General features: G+C 43.1%; 2 protein-coding genes across 2 annotated transcripts in view; both read left to right on the plus strand.

The window, feature by feature from the left end:
- The first annotated feature begins 1,785 nt into the window (after positions 1 to 1,785).
- On the plus strand, positions 1,786 to 15,939 carry jkamp (jnk1/mapk8 associated membrane protein). The gene is made up of 7 exons (XM_080011899.1): positions 1,786 to 2,061; positions 4,617 to 4,696; positions 5,138 to 5,292; positions 7,876 to 8,082; positions 10,000 to 10,181; positions 11,265 to 11,341; positions 14,875 to 15,939. Exons 1-7 carry the CDS (start codon positions 2,058 to 2,060, stop codon positions 15,091 to 15,093), a joined length of 924 nt encoding a protein of 307 aa, XP_079868025.1. The 5' UTR covers positions 1,786 to 2,057; the 3' UTR covers positions 15,094 to 15,939.
- Positions 15,940 to 17,813: 1,874 nt separating this feature from the next.
- Positions 17,814 to 23,657, plus strand: part of LOC307238963 (synaptotagmin-14-like) — a 34,693-nt gene continuing 28,849 nt past the window's right edge. The window contains exon 1 of the mRNA XM_080012128.1: positions 17,814 to 17,842. Within this exon, the coding sequence (XP_079868254.1) occupies positions 17,830 to 17,842 (13 nt within the window). The 5' untranslated portion in view covers positions 17,814 to 17,829. The remainder of the gene's footprint in view (positions 17,843 to 23,657) is intronic.

Genomic DNA, 23,657 nt, shown 5'->3' on the forward strand with positions numbered 1-23,657 from the left:
CGCTGGCAGGCCCCCGGGCGCCACTGTGAGATCCTCCAGCTCTTGGTTCCTTGCCAGCTGCGGCCCCGCGTCCTCTAGCTTGTCCAGGGCTCTGGTGGGGGGCACCTCAGGGTCACCAAGACCCTCCGCCGACTCCGGTCTCGGATCTACAGGGCAGGATGTCGCCAGGACGTGGTCCTTTTCGTTCACCCATGCGACTCCTGCACTGCCAAGTTAGGATTAACTCAGCGCTCACATGCCCCGATGCAGCAGTATCAGGTGGGGTCTCCAATAGAGTGGGTGGGCCTCAACATCCTGGGCCCCTTTTCCATCTCTGACCAGGGTAACCGCTATGTCCTTGTGGCCAAGCACTACTTCACTAAGTGGCCAGAGGCGTACGCAGTTTCTGACCAGACCACCACCACCACCATCACCGAGCACCTGGTCAACGAGATGTTCTGCCGATTCGGTGTGCCGGAAGAGTTGCACAGTGACCAGGGGTGGAACTTCGAGGCGGTAATTTTCAGCGAGGTCTGCCAGCAGCTGGTATTCAAGAAAACCAGGACCACGCCTTTGCAACCCCAAAGCGATGGGCTGGTGGAGCGTTTCAACTGCACGCTGGCCCCTCAGCTTGCGATCACCAGCTGCCAACAGCGAGACTGGGACCTCCACATCCTACTGGTCCTTTGGGCGTACCGGACGGCAATTCAAGAGTCCACCAAGTGCAATCTCGCAGCGCTTATGTTTAGACTTCAACCCTGAAACCCAGTCGAGTTGGTGTTCTGGCAGCCCCTAGAGCCGGAAGGGAGGGGGAGCCGGGTCTGAGCTACTTCCACAACCTCCACGAGAGGCTGCGGGGTGCACGGGTTGCCCAGGCAGGCCTTGGCGGATAGCGGGTCCCGGCAAAAGCGGGCCTATGACTTTGCACCTGGGACCTAGGTGTGGATCTATTGTCCAGAGAGACAGAAGGGCCTCTCCAGCCAGCTGTCGAGCCAGTGGGTTGGGCCTTGTTCGGTGCTGCAACAGTTGTCGGACGTGGTCTATAGGGTGCGGCTGGTCAAACGGGACCGGGTGGTGGCCCTCCACCATGACCGCTCGCTCCCTACCGGCCCCTGGCTGCCACCAGGGAGGTATCGGGAGTTGAGGAGCAGCTCTGTGTGACCATTCCAACATCTAATGGGAGGAAAGCCCTAACGGCAGCGTTGGCTTCCCCAACACCTGCAGGACTTTGTAGTTGATTCATGGGTTGCTGAGGATAGCTAACCTCTTGGGTGGAGGCAGTGTAGTGTACCAGGGGTAATCGTGGACTTCATTTCCCAGGGTGCCCCAGGGTGAAGGAGGAGGAGATGAGGTGAGGGACCAGAGGGAATGGGTTTTTCCTGCTAAGACATGCTTCCTGTTGAAGTTTGTCAGGAGTTGTTTGAGTGTTATATAATAAAGTGTTGTATAATAAACACGTTCTTGTTTAATCACTGAAACAAGTTGTCCAAGTCATTCTACATCTCCCCTCGTTGCGCGCTACAATATACAGAAGGTGTGGTCGCAAAAACTGCAATTTCCCTATATATCTATAGAGAAAGTACATTTACATTTACATGTATAAATTTAACAGACACTATCTATTAACCACATAACGAATGTCTGTGTCTGTAAAAGGACATGGAATTTCGAAGTGAAAAGTATTATTTGTACTATCTGGCCCACACTCAACCTCCTAAAGGGGGCGCTAACACTTAGATGTGGATGCCGAGCGTATAAAATCCAGGAAGAAGAAGTTGAACAAGAGGAGGCGAAGGAAGAAGAAGAAGGCTGCGGTGCCCAATACAGGAAGACAAGAAGACAAGAAGACAGGACGACAGGACGGAAGGAAGGAAGAGACGAACGAAGGGCGGGCGAACGTATGAACGAACGAACGAACGAAAGAAAGAAGGAAGGAAAAAAAGAAAGAAGGGGGAAAAATAAACAACAATGCGGTAGTGGAAGAGAGAGATTCAACACTCATCCATGAGCTTATTTTCTCTCGTCGTTATGTACTACAGCGTAGCTAGCTAACATACTGCTCATCTCTACACATCAAAATGGGTACGTTGATATATCTAATTGGGGACGGGCCCCGTTCAGGGCATTTAGAATTGCACATAGGTTTTGGTTCGGATATCCGTTTAACTCCGTTTTACATTTTAAGTTGTACTAAGTTAATGAAGTTAGTCAATTCTAAGTAATTTCCCCCTGTGATTATTAAAGTATTTATGATTCTGATTCTGTAAATTATCAACAAGCTGTTTTGTCTAGTTATTGGTCATGACTGGTCAAATATATATTGTTACTGGTAAAACAAAAAATGTTACAAGTAAGAGCAAGAAAATGCGTAGTCCCTGATGAATAAGTACTAGTACCCAAGTAATAGTGACTCGTAAAATTGAAATAGATCCTAGTAATAATCACAACGGTTAGGAAATGAAATGTCCATTGTGATGATACTTTGAAATGATAAATGTGATTCTTTTTTTTTTTCTTCTTCTTTTATGCATTGTTCTTCTGTCCTAGAGAAACCATCTATTTCTAATCCGTACAGTCAGGAGCATTGTTAGATTTGGACTCTCCATGCTTAATGCTGGTGTACCCTAAAGCATCCTACGTCCCTAAATGCTTCAGCAGCTGCGTTAAGTTGCTTCTTGTGTCTTCTACAGAACGGTAAAGGCATTTTGAGGATTATGTCTCTACCGGTAGCAGTAACTTTTGGGGGGTTTGGTACATCTCCATTGTTTACGCTTATAGGTGGTCACACGTTTACGCTTATAGGTGGTCACACATGTCAATAAAGCTGAAATCTGGACAAGGTGAAAATCCTACCAAGCACACTGTAACCTATCATAGTATGTATGAACCAGACGTTATCGGTAGTGAAAACTTTTACGACCTGCCTCTTTTATCTGATTGGCTAAGAAGCCATAATATGACATTGAAGAGTGCCACTGCTGTTTGGCTTTCGACCAAAAGTTAGCCGGCGAGTGCACCGAGGATGTCAAGTGGCAGGCTCCAAATGATAAAGTTTAGTGAAGGCGCGTGTGGTGGTTTCGAAACAGGGGTAGAAGGGTAGATATTTTAATCGGCAGCTCAGGCATAGCACTGAAATGAGGCACTGAATTCGGTCCAGTAGATACCGATCGTATAGGAACCGGTGCCATAGTGGTACCGGGTTTCAGTACCCAACCATTCTGCACATGATCATGTTCCAAAGTCCATGGATTGGCCGATATATCTGTATGCTAGGGCTGGGCAATATGTCGATATACATCGAAATATAGTCTGGGATTAATGTATTGGGGTATCTTAAACGTGGTCTTAAAGGCTGCATTACAGTGAAGAAATACAATCTTCAAAACTTTATAGAACCGTAGAATGTTCTAGCTGTTCTAAAAAGCTCTACCTGCTTGTTAATAATATCCAAATTATTTCACAATTATTTCTCTTGTGTGCACCAATAGTCATCCCCAAAATATTGTGATATCGTCATGGTGAAAATGACATTGGCGGGACTGAAAATTATCATTGGCTGTGAGATTTCCAACTTCAGTACAATACTTTAATACTTAGCACCACCTTGCAGTATTTATTGTTACACCAATGTTGTTATTACACTAATCTCTGTCGCAATGTAGCTGAATGTTATTCTCCCTTGTAAGTCGCTTTGGATAAAAGCGTCTGCTAAATGACTGAATGTAAATGTAATGTTAATACATAATTCAATACTTGAAATAGTGCCATTCAAGTGAATTTTTGATGACCCCAATTTTTTTTATAAACATGACTAAAAACAGTAATTTTACTCAAACAATAGATGGGCCTTTTTCAACCCAGGCCTTATTTTGGTTCCCATCTCTCATAACTGTAACACCAATTCGACAAACGCTTTGCAATTAAGAGACGTACCCCTCTAGTGCAGCTTCTTATTGAGCTTCTAAAGCAGTCCAATGTGGTAATGCTGAAGCACTGGAAACAAACAATCTCCTTTTCAATATCAGGAAATTTGTATTCTAGTCCCACTTCCCACTAGCATAATCTCGTTTGGCGCCAAAAGCATAGCAGGTATTGATGAGCGTTGGAACAGTTTCAAATATTCAGAATCAATACATAACTATTAATCAATATTTGTGACAACCTTACTCTGATCTTTTCTGACAACAGATGTTGGACTTGGAACCTACCCTTTGGCGGTTGTCATAGTGCATGTCTAGATTTTGCATCACAAATTATGGCAGAGAAAATGGGAGCGCTTATGTCAGGTCTCCCCTGGCTTATTCTCTAGTACAACAGCCTATAGCACAGCGTTTTCTCAGCTGGACATTTGCCATTTTCAATGAGACTTCAAAACTTCCTTTCTATAGTGTATAGTTCATAAAAATTAAATTTCTTCTTTGTCAAAGTGAAAAGTACCCACATGAGTTATACTTCCACAGAAAAGTCAAGTCATTTTCCAAGTTTTTTATTTTATTATATACACTAAGAAGTAACAAAGTAATAAGGAAAAAATACATACTTACAGTATGAGACTCACATTTGAACACATAGGGTAAATACATGTTGATGTTTGTCACCTAATTTGTATTAGTAACCACCTTTTTTCTCAATTCCAGCTGTGGCTATGAGCTCAACCTGTCCTGGACTCTACTGTGGCAAGTCATTAGTGAACGGATCAGTGGAGGGAGAGTGTGGGGTAAGGGGTGTGTGTGTGTGTGTGTGTGTGTGTGTGTGTGTGTGTGTGTGTGTGTGTGTGTGTGTGTGTGTGTGTGTGTGTGTGTGTGTGTGTGTGTGTGTGTGTGTGTGTGTGTGTGTGTGTGTGTGTGTGTGTTTTCCCAACTACAATCATCATTTGCAAACAGGAAGTGGGTCTTCACAACTCAACAGAGGAATACATTCTCTTGAAACTTAAAGTATGTAATGCCTTTTACATCTACTAAAGTTCAGAAGCCAGGGCTATGGGTTGAGCAGGTAGTGTGACAGTTCTTAGCTCCTTTATTGTATTTTTCCAATGAGATTGCAAGATTGTAGCCTTTACCATGCTCTGTCTAGCAATGGCAATGTTGAATTTTCACAATAAATTTGTGTCACATTCTGTAAGTTTGGTTGAGGATGAGCCCTGATTTGCTTTCTCCAGGTGTGTCCTCGTGGCGAGAGAACCAACCTCCAAAAGGTGTGTCAGCATTGTACAGAATCTCCCGAGCTCTATGACTGGCTTTATCTGGGATTCATGGCTATGCTTCCTCTGGTACTGCACTGGTTCTTCATTGAGTGGTATTCGGGGAAAAAGAGGTATAACCACACAAAAGCAGACATCCATACACTGTAGTTTCTGCTCATATATGAATAATGGGACAAATAAGAATTGCATATGATCTGTTTCTTAAAGTACACAGTTAATTATACGGGGTGAATATTTGATCAAGTTGTGGTAAAACAAAATTTGATCGCAGAAGTTCATATTTGTCATGCATCAATTTAAGTTCATTGTAAGGGAGAGTTATATTTGTTGTTGTTTGTTTGCAATGTACACTAACACTAAATTTGAGTTTAAAACTTGATTGTCATATATTTTTGACCTAACAGTACACTCACACCAGAAGTGATTTTTATCACATCTTTTATATTAACTATCGCTGGGCATTCCTGTTCCAAGTCATCGCTGAGTAGTGACCAAAGCAGCGTAAACAGATTAATGTGCACATTCTTTCATTAAGACGTTGTATGCTAATATATTTATTACGGTTGACTAAATTTATTTATTTTTAAATACTTGGACGATTTACATCTCAAAAAATATTCACTTGTTCTGACCATCTGATTAGTACTGTATGACAACAGGTAATACTGTACATGGAAAATGCTTCTAATCAAACTATATGAGACATCTCTATGTGAACTTAACTTCAACAGACATCGAACTTGGACTTAAACATTTTTACTTTAGTGCGTGTAATAAATCTCACCAGGGAACCCAACTTCCTCCAAAATCTTCTTCTACACATCATTTTTTGAAATAATGTCTATAAATTAATAGCATAGCATTATATCATAAAGTACGGGGAAATCGCATAACGCAACTGCCTCATCAACTGTCTGTGGATGAAGTAGCCATATATAGCGGTCCTGGGCTTTTAGTAACACATGCTCTGTGGTTGTATGGTCGGTTGGAGGAACCACCAAAATCTCTGAAATGGTGTTGGAGGTGGCTGGTTTACCATAGTGAAATGGACATTGGTGACTCTAGCAGCAGCTCTAGTGGACATTCATGCAACGAGCATGCCAACTGGCATTGTGCTGCAAAACAAAAACTGCACATTTTAGAGTGGCCTTTTATTGTCTCTTTCAAAAGCAACACCTGTGTACTGATCATGCTGTTCAATCAGCATCTTGATATGCCACACCTGTCCAGTAGGTGGATTATCAAATAATCAAAATAAAGTTTTGCGGAACAAATGTAATCTTTTTTTGGGCCAAATTTGAAAGCAGTAAGCCCTTTGTGATCCTAGAAAAATTAAAGTCATGCTAAATTATAGCAAAAGTATTTTTATTATGTCTCTGGACACAATTGGCTAGACATAGAACCATACAATCTGTATTGTCATCGTATCAAACCCGCTCCATATTAGATCGACGGTCGTGATTGGCCTGACCCTGGCGAGGTGGGGTAGAAATCAGTTTGAATGGAAGGATAGCCAAATGTATTCTGCGGGGCAAATGAAACATGAGCTCGCACATTTATCTGGTTGCCTGGCTAAGACATCCGAATATAGAATACAGAACTGCAAATGGAAAGGTGTTCAAGTTGAGGTTATTAATATATATTATATACAATTACTTTGAGTTGAATCATAATACCATTGTTGCATGGTGAGCATTTGGCACCGAGCAAGCCCCACGGAGAGTAGTGGGTTTGAGGGCCATCCCCTCCACTAAGTTACAGCTGCAGGAAGTTACAGATCCCCTAATTCCTTTGGTGAGAAGTGGTACTCGTCATCGAAGTGATATAGCACCTCCAGGAACCTAGCCATCTTCTAATTTTGTTAATAAATTATCACATTACATTTGCATTTTAGGGATGATGAATCTTATTTGGTTGGTAGGATAATTCTGGTTATGGCAGCCTACACATCATTTAGTCTGTTTTAAATTATTTTTGGGGAAATTATTTTAAATAGGCTGCTGAAGCAATCTCAACAGATCTGAAAATAGAAAACATTTATTTGCAAACTAAATCTGTAAGGAATAGAATCAATGTGCACTAGATTAACTCTCATTTATGCACACACTCTCTGCTCTGAGGGCTGAATGTGGCCACGAACCACAGTAGAAAGTGAAGCAAAACTGGAGCATTTTTTACTTCACCGAAAATGTACATTACTGTGAGGTCTAAAACATTAATAGGAAAATAATAACAAATGCTTCAAAAGCCGGTACTCAAGCTATTATTACTTTTTGCTGGGAAGATGTGTGTTGTGCACCTACAATGCACATTCTACTTGCAGAGTGGTCATTTTTCTTGCCCCAAGCAATCTGACAACCATTAGTGTCAACCCATGGCAACATTATCAAACTATGTACCGTGATATTATTGATCATTGTGAATCTATATTTTTTTGCCATATCGCTAGGCCTTAATATTGTTATGCTATTAATTCTGTTGAGTACGACATTCACTCACCATCCGTGCAGAGGAAATGCTTTATTCAGTGCACCAGACCTGCTTTCAAATGAAATATCCCTAAAGAATAAGATGCTTCTGAGCAAGATTCTTTGTCAGTGTTGTTGACCTTTAGAACAGTGATAATACTTAATACCTGTTCCCTGCTCATCTCTCCCCTGGCTAATCGTTACATATCCTTTTTTTCTCCTCAGCTCAAGCGCTCTGCTTCAGCACATCACTGCCATGCTGGAGTGTGGGGTGTCAGCTGCAGTGACTCTACTAATCACTGAGCCTGTCGGCACACTTGGCATCCGCTCCTGTCGTGTCCAGATGCTTTCAGACTGGTATACAATGCTGTACAATCCCAGTCCTGACTATGTCAGAACATTACATTGTACGCAGGAGGCTGTTTATCCGCTGTGAGTAATTATAACCGAATAAATAGGGTTGTTGAGCACCATGTTCAAATCAATATGGATTCAAAAATAGTGTGTATAATGTGTTGAAGGGATTTGCCATGTATTTTTATGTACTTTTATGTACTTTGGCATAACATGCTCTAAGCATTTAAGGCCACCACTCCAGAACAGCCTATTTTCGTGCAGTATGCAGAACTGTGTTCAACTGCAACCTGAGGGATTCAGTATCCATCTGGTACACCAGTCAGGACTGCTTAGCTGCTGTGGTAAGTTCAAGGCCTGAATATACCAGGATGGCATACTTCCTTGGATGCTTTTGCCCCTCCTGGTTTCAAAGGCTGAGCAGCACTGAGCAATGCAATGTGCGGTCAGAACAACATGGTGAAGTTCTCACAAGAGAGGCAGTGCGGTACCGGGAAACATGCAAACCGAAATAAAAGATGAATTCTCAACACTGGTGGGGGTGCTGCGTAGGTTTGGTGACCTGTGGAAGAGCTGGCCATGGTAGCAGCTTAACATCATGCTATGACAAGGCCCAAGGGAAAGACAGGAGGCAGCTGGTCAGAGAGGAAGTGTGCAGCAGTCCAGAAAGAGTGAATCAGTGGGGTGGTTGGGATGTGACAGCAAGAGCCTGGACAAGATGGGAGCAGTGGAATGGAAGGGTTTCATGGTCTGAACATTGTAAAGTCGAGTTCTTGATTCAGGCATGTCTTTCCGGCATGTCCCCTACAGCATGTCCTCTTTGGAGACAGGATGAGGAAGAAAAGGACCCTCGAACATATTCCCAGCTGCTGTTTATAAGACCGGGGAGAGGGGTGACGCCACTGGCACCATGATCAAGTCCTGTTTGTCAAAGCTGGGGAAAAGCCAACATCTGTTCTCAGGACCACCTCCACCACTGGCCTGCTTGCAACACATACACAAGCCTAGGAGCTGAAACTTAATCTCGGGAATAGAGTTCCCAGGGACTGTTGCAGTAACATTGGGGGTGTGCGATATGGATAAAATACAGGTGCTCCTCACTTAACGACAGAGTAAAGAGTTGCAGCAATAGGTAGTGAGTGAAGTGTGAGCCCATTGAAATGGGGTGCAGAGGCTTTGCTAGCCCGTCCTTCTTCAGAGCCTACAGTATACTGGGCATCACAAGGTGAAGGACCATCAGGATGGTCACTTGTACCCCTTTTCTGCCAAGGCATTTTGAGGTCCAGTTTGGAGCCTAATCTCGGGCCAGTTATTCACGTTTCGACAGTAAAATAACTGGCTCTTGGCCAGAAAAACTGGTTCCAGTGTGGCACCAACACTTTGCTGGTCTAGAACCAAGAACCCCTTATGTCAGGGGCTGGGGACAACCAAGGCTCACTAAAGCTTTGTGACCACCATTTTTGTGACTGCTTCAGCATAGACTTAGTCTTGACAGTGATCTGTAGAGGAGACAAACTGTCTACAGCTTGAAGTGGGCCGGTACTCACTTGTACAGCCCACCTCTTTGGACTTTATTATTGCGTACCATTGCATACTAGCACTTTTCACAAGCTGCCCGTATTCTGTTCTGCCCTCAAGTGGACAAATCAATTAGACATATTGTCAAATACATAATATTTTGTTAAGTAGGAGCACACTTTTTCTTTAAATTATTAGAACCCAGAGGGTCACCTTGTCTAATGTGGAAAAATCCCAAACCCCACCATGGCAAGATGTATTTGTACAAATGAAAATATTGTTTTGGAGAGGACGACTTTGTGTCTTTTTATGTGCTGTGGTTGAGATGCAACACATCTTTGACATGGTAAACTATTTGATTCAGTGTTGTATACTAGTGCCAGTTTGGCCTCATAGATGTGAAACTATGATATATATTTTTTCAAGTTGTCAGTTTGCGTATATAGGGTGTATTTGATGTTGTCCATTTCTTTCCAGTTATACAATGGTGTTGATCTACTACGCGTTTTGCCTTGTGCTGATGATGTTGCTACGCCCTCTGCTGGTGAAGAAGATTGCATGTGGTCTGGGAAAGTCTGATCGCTTCAGGAGTGTCTACGCTGCATTGTACTTTTTCCCCATCCTCACCGTGTTACAGGCTGTTGGAGGAGGTTTGCTGTGTAAGTATAAGCTTGTAACAGAAAAATCCCCATGCTAATTGGCTTTCTTGCTATTCTCTGTTCAAACATTCAGCGCCTTGCAGTCAAAGCACAAAAGGTAGCATAAAAATTATATATGGAATTCACTAAACATATCTGCTACTATGTAAAGCCATATTTATAGTGGGGAAAAGTTCACATTTACGGACAAACATCCAAGTTTTCAAAGGGAAAAGCCGACTTAAAAGTTCATTATAAGGCCATCATGTCCTTTGGTAATACAGAAAAAGATCCCCAAAAATAGAGATTTTCTAACCTTCATATTAAATACTAGCTGTTCACAATATGCATATTGTTTAACTTATGGACTGAAACTAACATCAGAGTGAAGGTTAAGGTCGAGAAATATCTTCATGCCTATGTGTTTGAGTTTAAATAAGAAATGCTAAGAGCACAAACTGGCTAGTTTGAACTGGTATCATAAAACTTTTGGTTGAGCAGTCTTTATATCACTAGTCCCAATTTTTATAGAAATATAAGCAGTTCAGGTCCAGTGAATAAGCTGAAATGGTACAAAGGTAAATGGTAAACTTCTATAGGTAAAAAAAAACAAAAAAACCTTAGATTAACAAAAATTGATAAATAATGTCAATTTCATAGTTCTAAAAAAAATATATACCTTTTTCACTGAACAAGTAATGGCTTAACAATTTACAGCTATTCTGCAGCAATGAAAGTAAATTAAGCCTAGAAAGTTGATGTAAAAAGTTCATTCTGGTGTCAACTTTTGTTGATTACTTACAAACACTCAATCACAGAATCCAAGACACGTTTCTGAGAGTCAACAATTTGCGTGATAGGCGCATCACAGGACAACAACTTCAAGCACAGCTTAACAATGGTCGGAGTAAGTAAGTCTCGGTTTCAACAGTGAAGAGAAGGTGTGTGTGTGTGTGTGTGTGTGTGTGTGTGTGTGTGTGTGTGTGTGTGTGTGTGTGTGTGTGTGTGTGTGTGTGTGTGTGTGTGTGTGTGTGTGTGTGTGTGTGTGTGTGTGTGTGTGTGTGTGTGTGTTGTGCAAGCCCTAAAATATTGTTTGATTTACAGATTATGCGTTTCCCTACATCATCCTTGTCCTGTCTCTGGTCACCTTGGCAGTCTACATGTCTGCATCTGAGATACAGGTAACAAAGCTCACTCTCCAACAACTTGAACTGCATAAAGTTCTTTCAAACTACCGCTGAGAAAGCAAATCAATTTAAAACGTAGTCTATACGTCCAAGTACAAGATCTGTCCTACCTGCACACAACTTGATGGAGTTTGCCCCCAGAAAATTGTGTTAAGTGTCTCCTTTCACCAGGTAGGGAGATGAACATGGTCCTAGTATAATGTGAGTTTATTTTTTATTCATTTATTTATTTTTTATAAATGGTCTCAAAATTGTCAAATGTTGACATTAATCAAATGTTTTTCAATTAAAATCATATACTAAGCTAGTAATTCATTTTATATATGCGTTATTTGCATAGGGTCAGAAACACATTCTTCTTCTGCTTTCAGCTGCTCCCGTTAGGGGACAGAAACACATTGATATATTAAAAAGAAAATTATGTAAGTACATATGTATAGCTCACTCTAATTTGCAATACCTGCCTCTCGATGTTTTTTTCTAACCATACCATAAAATAAGAAAAAACTAAATTAAAACCCACTACAGTCAGGTGATATGAGGATATAAGATGCATGTCACAGTACAGATGCTTTTAAAATGTTACTTATGATTGCAGGTTTGTGGGCTGTAATTTTGAAGCTCTCAGGCAGTGAATGATGCTGTAGGTATTTAGAAAACATTTTATTTGTTAAATCAGTAAGTCTCGGAAGACTTCCAAGCAACGTTTCCTATCAATGAGTTACAAATGATTGACGATGCACACACAGCCCGGGAGCAGAAAACTCGTCAATGCAATAAACTTTGCATGCTGCAACTTAACTTAATATGAATTAATTCCCTAGTCTGAACATGTGCTTTGTTTGATAATTGCAACCGGTTATTTTTCCACTTAAATACTCTACTCTTGTTTCACTGGTTACTACACAACTTCCGTCCGGATGTTCAGGTGGAAGCAGCAGTGAAACCTGTCTATGAATGCTCTTATCGGGGGCTGCCGAGTACCAGATCTAGACATGGGGCCTCTGCATTCCACCTCCGCTGATTTGACAATCAAATGATTGTACAGATTGTACAGCCGGTGATTATGCCCTTTTCCAGCTGTTGCCAGTCCGATGTTGATGATCCTGAAGAAACTTTCAATCTGATGTTGTTGTAATAGTCCAGAATGAGTTTTCGGATCGCCTCTGGCACATGGTGTCTTGTCAATGCTGTTCCTATGAGCTTGTGTGGAATGGATCCATAGGCTTTGGTTAGGTCCAGCCAGAGTGCTGCAAGGTCTCCTGTGCTTTCCCGTGCCTCTCGGATCAGCTGTGTCACTACCCCTGTGTGCTCTAGGCATCCAGGTACTCCTGGGACTCCACCCTTCTGTACTGAGGTGTCCACATACCCGTTCTTTAGGAGAAACTCTGTTAACCGTTGGGACACAAACCAGAAGACGATCTTCCCTTCGATGCAGAGCAGTGAGATAATACGGAACTGCTCGATGTTATTGGAGTTCTCTTCTTTTGGTATCCAGACACCCTCTGCAGACCTCCACTGGGCAGCGACCTTTCCTCTCCGCCAGATCACCTTCAGGATCTTCCAAAGTCACACAAGTAGCCTTTGCTTATAGACCCTGTAGGGAACTCTGCTGGGACTGGGGGCAGAACATGCTCTTGCAGCCATCACTACTTCTTTGACCTCTTTCAGGGTGGGCCTAGAAGTGTTGAATTGGGTCACTCCCTTGCTGCGTAGCTGAAGGTGATGTTGAGGTGGTGGTAGACCTCCTCTACCGATCACATGAGGTTGCCGCTTTTCTTCTGCCCCAGTAGTTTCTTGGTGAAGTCAAAGGAGTTGGAAATTAATGCCCTGCACTTTTGGGCCCTTTCCTTGCCCTTCTTTCGGTGCCACTCAGCCCGCCTGAGTGTGATTAGCAGTTTCCTTACGATCTCTCTGAGTTCAGACAGGGCAGTTTTCTCCTCCTCTTTTGCCCCCTTGCACTGACGCTTCAGGGATATCAGTTCTTGTCTCAGTAGGCTAATCTTAATCTGTCGCCGGTTTGGCCTCCCTGGAGTACTTGTGCCTTGCCTTTCCATGATGCCAAACCGTTCTGCCCCTATGCACATTATGAGGGTGCACATAGTGTGGAGTTTCTGGTCAGCATCTTCCTTTGATGTTGACTCCAAGATCTTATCCACGTCTTCATCCAACAGAAGCCACTCCTTCTTGTTAGCGGCAGGCCACTTCACCTGACGCTGTTCTGGCGTTCCGCTCTGTAGAAGGACTTGTGCTGCTTGGAGGTTCCCGGCACTGTGGGGTGGTCCAGGCCTGGCTCCTCCTCCGTCTGACCAGGTTCTGCAAGCAGCACTCCAGAGCCTGTAGTACTGGCTGCTGCACCTGTGCCTTGCTGCACTCGTCCACTCCGTAGGCATGCCATTTTTGTCTGGTGGATCTTCAGACCTCTCGGGTTTTTGCACACCTTGTTGCATATGCAGACTGTGCTCATTGTCGATACTGTTGAACAATTGTTAGGTATCGTCTTGGTCTCATGATGTCAAAATGTGAACTGCATGACTGTTTAAATACCAATTCTAATTGAACCGGGACATTTATTGGTCGATTCATGGATCAAACACTTGTTGTGCATTTTGCTGTTCAGCTCCTTGTTAGAGAACAGCAATTTGTGCAAAAAGTACTGAAACATTGAACAGTTTAGAGAAGGTCAAATTAAGTTCACTTGTAAAGGTTATAGTGCATTTTAGGTTCATCCGGAAATTTCACCCGAAAGCCGAATATCCCTAACTTTGTGTGTGTCTGTGTCTGTGTCTGTGTGTGTGTGTGTGTGTGTGTGTGTGTGTGTGTGTGTGTGTGTGTGTGTGAATATATAACAATGAAAGCAGCAATAACAATGACAGTGCATTTTTAGTGGTCCAGTCTGTTATTGCTGGGATTTTTGTTTTTATTCTCCTTGGTATTTTTTAGGCTCAAGTCTCTGAAACATGGCAATCACTGAACCCACAGACATCAGTGAGGTCTTGTTAGAACGGGGACGTTTCAGACATCTCGCGGTTCAAGTTGTATCCATATCGATCTACATTTGGAGCAGGAATTAGTGAAACGTTGATGAAAATCAACAAGTTTTTTGGCGTACCTTGATTAGTTTGTGAAGCGAGGCGCTTTGTGACATCATGAACCAACGTTATATAAGTCCACAGTTCCATCTCTGGGTGCTCATTCACATTCAGAGTCCTCTGTAGACCACATAATCAATGCACTGTGAGACGACAGATCAGGGGAGTTGATGCGGCGTTCAAAGTAAATCCGAAATTAATGCAGCGTTTCAGAGAACCTGCAAAACTAATACTATCACGACAAAACTGGACCTTGTGTATTTCCTGCGGCTATATTTAATAATTGTTATTAAAGTGACCTTGTGGGGAGTAAGTGACAACTTGTCAATGTACACGGGAATGTGGATTTCAGTTAATATGGAGTCATGTCATGCACTGAAATGAGTTTTTTTTTTTTTCTCTCTCTCTCTCCCCCTCTCTCCCCCCTTCCTATAGTCATTCAAAAACCTGGTTGCAAAGAAGAAACATGTGGTTGTTCTGTTCAGTCATTGGCTGCTTCATGCTTATGGTATCATCTCCATCTCCCGTTTGGATAACCTGGATCAGGACCTACCATTGTTGGCCCTCGTACCTGGCCCTGCTCTTTTCTACCTTCTGACAGCCCAGTTCACGGAGCCTAGCCGCATATTATCTGACGGTGCAAATGGACATTGATGTGACACATTTACTGGAAAATGTGCCTATGAACGTTACTCATCTCTGGGGAAAACCACGTTACACTTGAGATGTAGTACTTAAAAAGTAAAGAGTTCTTCACAGTTCAATGACCATTGAAATTGATGGTGATTAAACTTTCTAAACCTATAAATGGTCAATCATATGACATAACATAGCATGACATTTTGCGAAGACTTTTAATGAAACTATTGAAACCGGGTTAAACAGTGTAATATAGTAACAGTAAAATATATTTATTTGATCTTTAAATTGTTTGTTTATGGTTCGGTATTTATTAAGGATTGGCTAAAAGCCCAAGCATTTGCTGTTTGGTACATGCTCACAGCACATACACTGTATTATACCAGTAACATATTGTTCCTTGTTTGCATTGAAATATTAAACACAAAAAGCTTACATTTACTTGATCATCATTTGGTTGCTGAATGAATGAATTTTGCTGATGAAATTTGCAGTTAGACATGTATTTTGACATGGAAAGAAGGTATCCATGGTGGGGCGGATTACTGAAGTTAATCGGCCCGAAAGGACCAACAGAAATGGGCCAAGGTATCTTTCTGTGTAAATTTGTTTTTCTTTTAATAATAAAAAAAGTGTGTGTGTGTGTGTGTGTGTGTGTGTAATTTTTTTTTTTTGTATGCTGTATGTCAATTTATTGGAGTGTGCAGTCAGGCAGAGGTTTAGATTTTGAACTACATTGATGTTGCTGGTTGTTTTTTATTTTATTTATTTATTTTTTTCCCTCGCCTGTATCATTGTATGTATATATTTGTCCACATCTTGTTTTATACATGGTGTATATCAAAGATTTACTCGATCACAGATTGTGTTTGCTGTTTTTTATTTTATCCATAATACTGCAAACCTACGAAATGAACTTGTTTGGACAGTTTTTGCCACACTTATAACATTAAAAGTCATACAATAAAAGTGAATGTGGAATTTAAAGCTAATGAAAAACGGTTTGGATTAATGGTTATCGCAAAAAAAAATTACCTGTAAACATCATGTTCCAACTAATTATGGATTAGTTACATACTGTATGTTCGTTCACAATTATGGCAATAAAATATAAACAAATGTGTACATGTCACAAATCTGGTAGAGCATGGCTTTTCAGCTGCATTATGTTGGGGGCCAGATTTTAAGCTTGTTGCCGGTGTTGTATCGAACTCTGTTTCCCCGTTGAGATGGGTCGCAACCTCCCTCCCCCCACCCCCCCTTAAGATGCTGTTGTCGGACCACTGAGGTATTATGGCGAACGTTAAGGGTCAAATACTGCAGAATGTATCTAGAAATGCAGGGGAAATGTCTTTTTTAATGAAAATGCGTGATTTGGCCACAAGAAAGCTCTGTTGTCCACTTAAGTTCAGCTGTTTAGAGTGAACTACGTATATTTGATGGCTTTCTGTCCCAACAAGTCTACTTTCACCGAAATTTAGTGCGAAAAGGTCAAAACAAATCGTTGCAAACAAAAAATCGTCACAAGTTTTTAAGTTTAACCTTTGTCTTGAAACCACCTCCTTTGCCACACCGTGTGCACAGTGTGGCAAAGGACAGGCTACTGTGCAGGTACTGTGCAGGTCTACAGTATAAACTGTTTGGATCATGAGGATCATGTTTGCAGGCAGGTGCCAGGTCAGGTAAGTGGCAAAGGTAGGTACACAAAGAGGACAACTGTTGGACAGGAGAAGAATAGCAGGGTCTGAAATGATGGCAAATGTTAGTGAACAGATAAACAACATAAATTCAAGGATTTTTCAATCAAATGTAAATAATCGTGACAAAGTATTGACAGAAAGTTTTTCATAAAAATGTCTTCATCTGGTACTTATGACATAGGCCACGGTAAAGGCTTTGGCAAAAGCGAGGAAATTAAAATTTGCAGAAGCAGTGAGAGAGGTTGACCGTGGGCAGTTAGAGAGGGGGGAGAACAACAATAATTTTGCTTTTGAAGATGAATTTGATGATGTTTTGATTGTTTTTCAAAAGGTAAATATAACTTTTCTACTTTTTAAGAATGAAAGACAAGATCTACATGACAATCATCAATGAAATGGAAAGACGGGGACTTAAAGTAAAAGTAAAGTAAAGTTAAATAACCAACAAACCAGCATCCAGTATATAAGATATATACCCTATGTATGTATACTGTATGTATATATAAGGCCATGTTGTGGTAATACTGTAACATTGAGATATATAAATATGATATATATGAAAAAAAAAAAATATATATATAGATATACTGTATATATATTTATTTTATTTTAATTTTTTTTACGGTTAAATAATTTCATAAATCTGAAACTTCATCTTAAAGGATCTTTAGCCTCTCTGGAATAATGTGTCCAGGTGTGACCAGACTATAGTAGTATGAGTATAGTCGTTTTTCATATGGACCTGGTACAATGTGGTCTAGATGGGGGGGAAAAGCAGTGAAATCACCCTTTTTTGCATTTTCACAAATAGAAAAAATATTTCACAAATCAGAAACTGTGCTAGAAATGCTAAATTGGCTTCTTATTTTAATCTAGTCCAGGTTTGACTGCTACAGTACAAGTACAGTGGTTTTTGATTTATACTTGGTTTTATGTATATTAATACATTTGCAAGTTGAATATGTCTGTGGTGTTTCGATTATATTGGACTCTACGAATGCGACACGCCCCCTCCCTCCGTACGCTGTGGTCTGATCCAAAACTGAACATCATGGCGGTTGACGGTAAGTAGGCGAATATTCATTTCTCTCGCCTCTTCAATAGCTTTCACTTAAACTACATTGTGGCCACGCCTACTCTTTAACGTCCCATTTACCGGATAGTAAGCGGTGCCATCTCTAGTCGCTCATACGAACGTCATTCGTCGTGTGTATGGTGCCGATGAAATACCTCTGTAATGGAACCAGTGTCTGGAATGTGGGTTTTTTTCTCCATCTTGTACGCTCGACAGATCTCTACTCATAGATGTTAGAGCACATGCCACTTCAGTCCCCGGACACCGTTGTCCACGGTTTTTGTTGTAGATCTAACTTAAATCGCCAATCGATCAGCCTCAACGGCAGCCTATGCCACAAAGCAGCCGTGGTCACACCGCTCGTGATTAGTGCTGGGTCGTTCGTGAGCGGTCCTTTTGAACGGTTCTTTTGTAGAAACGAAGGGAACCAAGTCCCGCTGGGTAGCCGTTATTTGTTTTGACAAGTTTTACACACAGATATGTCATGCTATTTGTTTAAGTTGCCGTCTCCTGCCGCCGAAATTATTTTAACCCTCCACTGAAAGGAGAGCCTATGCTTATGCAGGAGGGGCCCTGGCTGAAAAGGAGCGCACCAATTGTCATGTCAGGTTCACAAAGCGAAGGCACACACACACACACACACACACACACACACTGGTCTTGAACGCAAGATTCAGATTATATTACTTTCATAAAACCTCGAGGTTACATCTCGATAAGTTATTTTAATGTTATTATTTATGTGCGAAAAAATACAGTTTTATACCTGTTCTGCACAAAAATAACTTGCATAGTACTCGTTTTATTTATTTTTATATTGTGAAACTTTTTTAAAAATATTGTGGGAAAAAAAGATATATGAATATAATGTAAAAAACATATATCGGTAGAGTATCATATATTTTCACGTGTAATTTATGTCATTTACCAATACGCAAATTTCCTCTGTTCTGTTTTATATATATACTGTATATATACCTACACACACGTACACACACCAGCCACAACATTAAAACCACTGACAGGTGAAGTGAATAACATTGATTATCTTGTTACAATGACACCTGTCATTGTAACAACCACCTGTCAAGGGGTGGGATATATGGGGCAGCAAGTGAACAGCCAGTTCTTGAAGTTGATTTGTTGGAAGCAGGAAAAATTGGCAAGCGTTAGGACCTGAGCGACTGTGACAAGGTCGAAATTGTGATGGCTCAATGACTGGGTCAGAAGATCTCCTAAACGGCAGGTCTTGTGGGGTGTTCCTGGTATGCAGTGGTTAGTACCTACTACAAGTGGTCCAAGGAAGGACAACCGGTGAACCGACAAAAGGGTCATGGGCTCAAATATACCACAAGATGGCAATAAAAACCCATTCGACAGACGATTTTATTCTATATTCGTTAGATTGCTCAGACTACTTTTTTTGTTGAGTACCGTAATGTGTTCGTTTTGCAATTTCCGGACACATTTGCACCAGGTTTTCTGTTGCACAAAAAATTGGTGCCCTGGACAAATGGAAGAAATTCCGGTCAAATATTGTCTGTGTTTATTGAGCTTAAAAACAGAAGACATCATCAAGGTACATAATATTATATGTTTTATGGAAAAGTAGGCTACTTTTGCTTAAACGTTATATTCCAAACAAGAAGTATTCAAATTATTTTGAATTTGTGGGTGAAAGGGACAAGAACATCACAGTGAAATGCGAAAGGGTTTTCATTTTTGGTAACGGAAAAGTACTCAAACAAGTTACTTTATTCGGGAGGTGATGCTGCAACGTTACAAGTTACTTTTTAATGGCAGTAATTCTGTAATGTAACAAGTTACTTTTAAAAGCAACGTTACCTACTTCGGATGTTGTTGATGGAAAACTGACAGGAGCGAGTTATAGCAGCGATGTGGCAAGAGCAGGAGAGCTGATTGTCCAAAATCACACTTAGGCTCTTGGCAGTCTGAGATGTTTATTAAAAGTAACCATCCAACACAACCATAAAAACCATGCCGTATGTGATAACAATTACTCATGGTGCCACTGCTTGGAATTTATGTAATAAAATCAATCTTCATAAGGAATTAATGACAACTGTATTTTGTTTGATTGATTTATTATGATGAATAGACAAATGATTGTCCTGTTCTGTCGACTCAAACATGGTGAGTGTTGCGGGGACCTTGAGTGTTGCGGAGCTCAGCCGGAGCGCAGCTTGTGCGTTCCAATAATTTAAAGAAAAAGTGCACTCCGATTTAATAAAATATGATATTCTTTACAATATAATATATATATATGTCCAGTTGATTTGTCCACTTAAGAGGGCAGAGCAGAGTACCGGCAGCTTGTGAGAAGTGCCGGTACGCACCGGTACGTGCTCCAAAAGAGGTAGTAAACATTATTGATATGATTTGGATTGTGATATCTAAGATAATATAATTAAAAAATAATTTTAATTCCTCTCTGTGGGGGTCTCTTCCTACAGGTAAGGGTTTAGGGAGCGAGGCGGAGTCTTTCTGGCCCTGGTGCGCCGACATGGCGAGAGTTTTATTGTTCATTCCAATCATTGGTGGCACGCAGGCCACAATTATATATATATATTTCTCTCTCTCTCTTGAGGAGTCTTATGGTAACCGTGGATAATAATAGTCCTCTTGGGCGCAGGAGGAATGGCGTTCCTCTGCTGGGCTGCTCACGAGCCAGTGCGCTGATCTCCTCTGTAAGACAAACAAAACAATAGGAAAACTCCCTGCCTCCAGTCGGACCAATCAGTGCCGTGTGGGCACTGATTGGGCCGAGTCGAAAAGGTGGCCGCGGTTAAAGATAACCGTGCTGTCATCTGCAGCCGGTGCTTGACCACGCCCCTTTGTCTGCCACATACACCCACCGCCCGCTTTAGGCCGGGTGATCCGGGTGATCTAGGTGATCCGGGCGTTTGTGTCCTTCATGCGGTGGAGCCACTGCAGCGGGGCGTGATCCGAATAGAGGGTGAAGGCTCGTCCCAGGAGGTAGTAGTGGAGGGAACCGACTGCCCATTTGATAACTAGACACTCCTTCTTCACCGTGCTATACCTTGACTCCCGCTCTGAGAGCTTGCGGCTGAGGTACAACACTGAACACTCGGCCCCCTCCACCTCCTGGGACAAGACTCTACCAAGCCCTCTGTTCTGCAGACAGAAAGGGAGAGAGAAGTTAGGGTTAAACAGCACTGGCTTCTCACAGAGAGCTGATTTTACCCTTGCAAACACCTGCTGGCACTTCTCTGACCACTTGAGCACCTTTTCAAGTTAAGTCTGACAAGGGGCTGGTTAGCTCTGAAAAGTTGGGGACAAACCTCCTATAGTAGCCAGCCAGCCCCAAGAACTGCCTGATCTCCTTCTTGGTCTTGGGTCTTGGCGTGTTTGCGACCGCAGCGGTTTTATCAAGCTGGGGTCGGACTAGGCCTTCGCTCAAGTGGTACCCCAGTATACTGTACCTCCTGCCATCCCACAGCCCACTTCTTAGGGTTGGCGGTGAGCCCAGCCCGCCTCAGGGAGTCCAGCACAGTGCCCATATGCTGCATATGCCGCTCCCAGGTGTCGCTGTGAATAATAACGTCATCTAGGTAGGCCGCTGCATATGCTACATGCGGATGCAGAACGCGGTCCATGCGTCTCTGAAAGGTGGCTGGGGCACCGAACAACCCAAACGGGAGTGTGCGAAAGTGGTATAAGCCAAACGGCGTAGAGAACACCGATTTTTCCTTGGACTCCTGAGACAAGGGAATCTGCCAGTAGCCCTTGGTTAAATCCAGTGTCGTGAAAAAATGAGCTGTACATAACTGGTTGAGAAGCAGGTGTACCGCTAGGGGAAGGTGCTTGAGATTGGCCCCGGGTGAGGAACGAAAAAAAAGCCCTGACGACCGGGTCCGCTGAGTTCATCGCGGGTCCGTTTGTCCTGTCAAGTGTGGGATGGTCAGGCGAAATAACCCAATTGCAGACACACGGCAGGGAATACAACAGGGGTCTATTGCAGAACAGGCAGGGGTCAAAACAAGTGAATGAGGGCCCAGGGAGCCGGCAGGGCATCAGGGTCCAGGAAGAGGCAGGGAAACAGGGTCCAGGGAACAGGCAGCAGACAGGATCAGGACTGTGACGGGGAAGACAGGAGAACTCACGACCAGAAGCAGAGGAGCCGGCGGGGAATCAGGTGTCGAGAGTCCAGGGCAAACACAGGGGAACCGGCAGGGACTTGCGACGCGCATGCAGCAACCTAGGTAGAAACGTAGGCAGGAACAAGGAACAAGGAACAAGGACAAGCCGACACCAACAGAGTGAAGAGCACCAGGTTAAGTACAAACTGGAGTGACGAGGGAAGTGGACACAGGTGGTGTGATAACAGACTGGGGACAGGTGTGTAGTGACAGGGAACTGAAGTGACATGAAACACAAAACATGAAACAGACAGGGGGAGCTAGATGGGGGCAGAGTCCTAGTGGCAGACAGGGGGAGCTAGAGGAAGACAGCAGGGGAAGGATCATGACACCCTGGGGTCTCCTGCCAAAGAGGAGTTCAAAGGCAGAAAATCCTGTGGAGGCCTGGAGAACCGCACCGCAAACAAAAGGGGGTCCAACCACTCCCAATTACGGCTATCGTCGTGAACCAATTTTTAGAATCATGTTTTTCAGCATTTTATTAAACCGTTCCACCAGGTCGTCTGGGGATGGTAAACGCTGGTCCGAATTGAGCGGAGGCCCAGTAACTCGTAAAGTTCCGGAAGTGTATGTGACTTAAAGGTGGTGCCCTGGTCGGTCAGGAATTCCTTCGGAATCCCGACTCGGGAGATGACCTGAAACAGTGCCTGCACCACACTTTTGGCCCTAATACTGCGCAAGGGCACTGCTTCTGGGTACCAGGTTGCATAATCCACGAGGACTAACACAAAATGATAACCGCAGGCACTGCGGTCTAACGGCCCGATGAGATCCATACCGAGTCCTTCGAACGTGACCTCGACTAGAGGGAGGGTTCTCAATGGCGTTCTTGGCATAGCCGGAGGGTTGACTAACTGGCACTCAGGACATGCAGCGCACCATTTACACACATCTGCCCAAATGCCCGGCAAATTGAAGCGGGCCATTATCCACTGTTGTGTTTTCTCGTGACTCAGGTGACGGGCCATTGGGTTATGGTGAGCCGCCCGAAAGAGCATTTCTCAGCGGCCCTTTTGGCACCAACAACTGGGTTATCTCCTATCCTGTCTGAGTGTCACGGCTCACTCGATATAACCTGTCCCTAATCACCGAAAAATACGGGCGAGTGAGCACGGTGTCTGGGCGCGTCAATACGCCATTGATTTTAACTGCCCCACATAGGGTGGCGTCTCGTGACTGCTCCAGTGGAAAATCGTCGATAGGGAAGGTTAAAGGGATCCTACTTGGGATTCCGCCGCCCCCGCACCCGTCGTGCTCACCGATGACCCCTCCGCGTCACCTTGAACCATGCAACACTCACATTTCCCAAACGGCCGTGAATGCAAGCCTCTCTCAACAACGTGTCAAACCCTGGCCAATCCGTGCCCAAAATCAGGGAGTGCGACAGGCGGGAACCAACCGCAGCCTGTACCCTATACTTTTTTCCCTTGTGACGAATTTCGAGCCGGGCCATCGGATACATGTGAATATCCCCATGCACACAACGAACCTCCACCTCTGACGCCTCCACCAAAGCCCCGGATCGAACCAGGCGTTGCTGGACCATCGTCTGCAAACAGCCCGAGTCCAGCAAAGCCTGATATCTACCCCCTTGTAGCCTTACCGGTACTTGGTAGGCTCCTT

This window comes from Zeus faber (assembly GCF_960531495.2).
Source record: "Zeus faber genome assembly, chromosome: 13".
NCBI lineage: Eukaryota > Metazoa > Chordata > Actinopteri > Zeiformes > Zeidae > Zeus > Zeus faber.